Source organism: Caenorhabditis remanei, chromosome X, assembly GCF_010183535.1.
Source record: "Caenorhabditis remanei strain PX506 chromosome X, whole genome shotgun sequence".
In the NCBI taxonomy this organism is placed as follows: domain Eukaryota; kingdom Metazoa; phylum Nematoda; class Chromadorea; order Rhabditida; family Rhabditidae; genus Caenorhabditis; species Caenorhabditis remanei.
The window spans coordinates 15005209-15009029 of record NC_071333.1 but is presented as its reverse complement, the minus strand read 5'-3'; the positions used below and the strand labels follow the sequence as shown (position 1 = coordinate 15009029).

General features: G+C 36.8%; 1 protein-coding gene across 1 annotated transcript; it reads right to left on the bottom strand.

The window, feature by feature from the left end:
* Nucleotides 1-334: 334 nt before the first annotated feature.
* GCK72_024975 (uncharacterized protein) lies at nucleotides 335-817 on the bottom strand (the record flags this gene model as incomplete). The annotated part of the gene is made up of 2 exons (XM_003099769.2): nucleotides 335-508; nucleotides 755-817. The coding sequence occupies 2 exons, from the start codon at nucleotides 815-817 to the stop codon at nucleotides 335-337; spliced, it is 237 nt and encodes a 78-aa protein (XP_003099817.2).
* Between the last annotated feature and the right edge of the window lie 3004 nt (nucleotides 818-3821).

Below are 3821 nucleotides of genomic sequence, written 5' to 3'. Positions count from 1 at the left end.
ACACATTAGGGCATTCGATTGAGCAATTACTATTTCCTCAGCAGAAGACGAAAGTGGACTGCTGCGGTGGCGATGATTTCAAGCGCGAAATTCGGAAAAAAACGCGACAACGAGGACTAATGCCGAGAACAGGAAACACGACTCCCACGAGTATACCTCCTACGGTGTTGCCTTCATTTTCTTCTTCAGTTGCTTTTTCGGTTTTTGAGGGTTCTTTTTTTAATGACAACTCACAATATGAGTGTATCTGGAGTAATACTTTAGCTAAGAAAAATAATTTTATATTACTACTAAAAACCAATCAATTTATATCAACATTTACAACATTATGTTCTTATTGAATCCTATCGTAGTGATAGTTGGGTCCGTGGTTGGCATCGTCCAACCACTTCGACACACTCTCCTTTACGTCTGGAATTCCGAGTTCCTCCAAATAATTTAGTGTTGCGAGGTTATTAAGCCGGTCCCGATATTCGATGTATTGACGATATGTGACAGGACACTCATTCTGAAAAATTGAAAATTCATATTTGAATTTTTCAGAAAAAAAAATTTGCAATCAGGACGACACCGAGCAAATCAATGTTTAGCCAATTCTGGACAAATCAGGCTCTAGAAGTGATAGATTTTTTGAGACATTCTAGGCAACTTTTACACAATTTTTACATCTTTGCTAGTATTGCCTGGTTATCCAACGACATGAAAGTGTTTCCCCTTTCAATTTAGAAAGAAAGTTTCTAGATTTTCAACTCACACTATTGTTGTCCCCGAAGAGCCCACGGAAAGGGATGTCCTGAGACGGGTTGGCGTGAGACATTTGCCTATGAAGTACTGAAAAAAGATTTGAGATAAAATGAAATACAATGGAAATTGATATCACAATGCGAAAACAGTAAATCGGGAGGGGTGGCAAAAAAAAAGGTATATAGGATTTAGGTTTGCAGGTTTTTTTATGAAAAAAAAATAGTGGAACCTGAACGGAAGAATCTCTAGAAAAAACAAGCAAGAGAGAACACACTCACACTGTACACCGCAGTGAGAAATGTGAAGGAGGCTGAGGCCGGGCAGCGAATGTACTAGCAAACTGTTTCGGTGGTCCCTCCGCAAAACAGTTCGCGTGTCCGTAGAGCGCGTTTGCTTCACTCGCGTGAAAAATTTTGTTTTTCTCTTGGGTATTGACTATTATAATCAAACTTTATACAAAGCAGTTGTTTGAATTGAAAATATTGTTTTGACATGCAATCGGCAAAGTCAGAATAAAAAACGTTCGGGCTGCAAAATAAGTTTAATTGAATTTAAAGCTTATTATCAAGATGTACAAAAACTTTTGAGAGTTCAATGGTCTACTGTTAAACTAGGGAAAAGTAATCTGGTAGAGGAAGAGTAATTGAATATTATCATTAAACAAAAACGAGTGAATCTGGGATTTGTTCTGATGCCAAAATGATAAAAATAAAGATTTAAGAGTTCTGGATAATGTGAACAAATTTGACCAACAGATCACAATTCATTTTATTTTCTTATCACACTCATTTCTTTATCATTTATTCGGTTCTTGCTAACTCATTTCCTTATCATTTATTCGGTTCTTCGTTTTTTACTGAACATTTTGTTGTCCAAGTTACCATTTAACTAAATGTTTTATTGAAGGTCGATCTTCTCTAGACCGTGCTTCAGAAAATATGAGACAAAGTCGACTACCTGCGGCGCACAGGCGATTTTGGTGTCTTACGTCTGAAGGCATGTATCAGAGCCAAAATATCCAACTTCGAATTCCTTCTGTAAACTAAATGTAATACGTATATTAACACTGTTAATAACGGTTTTTTGGTTAATTAAATCGTATTTTCGTAAAATATCCAAGTATTAAGAACGTTGTATACTTATTATTTTCCTGTATTTTCCCTGTATATCTTTGTTTCTACTTATGACTTCGTCAATGGTCACATTATCGAAAAATTTGTTGTTGAGACTGTCGTTAGTAGCGGAAAAAAAAAGAAAAAAAAAGAATTCAAATACAGTTGGATATCAATCTGTGTCTTATTCAACAATTTTTAGAGCACCATCGACAATAAAATCAAGTACTGAGTGTTCAACTCATGCAACGTATGTAAACATTTATAGAAACTAGAAATAATGAAGGTTCGTCACTTTCAGGTCTAATAAAGATAAATTGTTTCACTTTCCAACTTCTGAATCATTGCCAAAAGCTAAAAACAAACCCACAGCCAGTTCAAAAACTAATTCAGTGTATGGGACGGTTAACAGCGGGGAGCTGTCTTGTAAAACTCTAAGTAAAGATCAAAATACATTCAGGAGTTCAGAACAGCAAGCAACAAAAACATTGAGCTCATCATCACTTTATATCTTATAGTGGCCAAAGATGGGCCGATCTCGAAAAATGGGGCAGATTTAGCGGCTGGTATTACAATACGATTTAAAATTAATGCTCAGATTTCACTTTGCAGGTTTACACCCAAATTTGGATCCATTGTCCTCATATACTTTGAGAGTAAACACTCTACTTACGGATAAACATATACCTAAAGCAATGAAACGGGCTTCAAAGTTTGCCAGAGAACGAGACTGCTTTGGCCATTTTCACCGAATTGACATACCCTACTAGACCAAGTCCGACATTGATAGATTTTTCACTCTCCATATTTTCTTGCTTTCTATCAAGTGATCCGGGAATTTTTCAACCATTTTTATATTTCTGTTCTTCATCATGAAACGTGAGCTTGCGTATTTCATTTTTCCGTTCCCATCCTTAGTCATGTCTGCGGTTTGTATTCAATTTACTGCTTTTCACAGTGCGAACAAATATACTATTATCAGTGTTTATATTTGGAAGGATACTTTTTTCTGAAATTTGTTTCAATACTCAGCTAAATATTACCAAAATTAACATTGTTCATGCCCATATTTTCCTTTCTTATCATCTAACATAGATTTTGACTTTGTATAGTTTTTCATTACGTTTCATTAATTATATCAATATTCTTGTTTTTCATTTTGTTGTTTGGATTCACATCATTCTTATCCATGTTGCTGTTCACCATTATATTTGGGTTCCTTTTTTTCAGATCCAAGTTTTTCTTCTTGATGATCTGGTCAGAGTCATTGTGGCTTTTGTCCATGATCATGCGCTTCAAGTGAAGGTTATCCACTCCTATCTCCGTGGAAAGTTTTGAAGCTCATACAAAGTTGAAACTCATACACAGCTTGCATTCTCCAAAGTTCATTCTCTTCCTCCTTTTTATTTTTGAAAATCTATCAAAATCTCTCTGAACATCACACTGACTCTTTTTCTCTTCCAAAAACCTTTTTCTCCTTTTTCCTTTCTTCCATCAATGTGTATCTCAGCAGCTATCGTCGTCTCATTTTTGTTCGTTGAACTGTCAGAACTATCCGTTAAGCGCTCAATTAAAAGAGCCGTTTTTATGGCTCTGGGTGCGTTGGAGGTGTCGGTGTCCCGCATCATATGAGCACTTACGCACGAAAAAACCGTTAGTTATGCGGCTGTGTATAACAGTGATGTTGCGCGCTCACATGACATCTGCTGGTGTGCAGAGATCCCTCATACCGCGACATGCTAATCGATAACTTTGCTTTTCCAAGTCTCCTCTACTTCATCCTTAGAATGGGCGGGTTCTAAAGATTCGAGTAGCGATTCTTGTCTAGTCCCTGCCGGTTGCATCATTCACTTCGTCGCACGAGCGCAAGGTTTGTAGGCAACTTATGTTTGTGTCTCGCCATTCTGAACGCATATTTTACCTTTCCCGAACCCTCTCATTTTCATCGTGTGTGTTGCTTCCGTC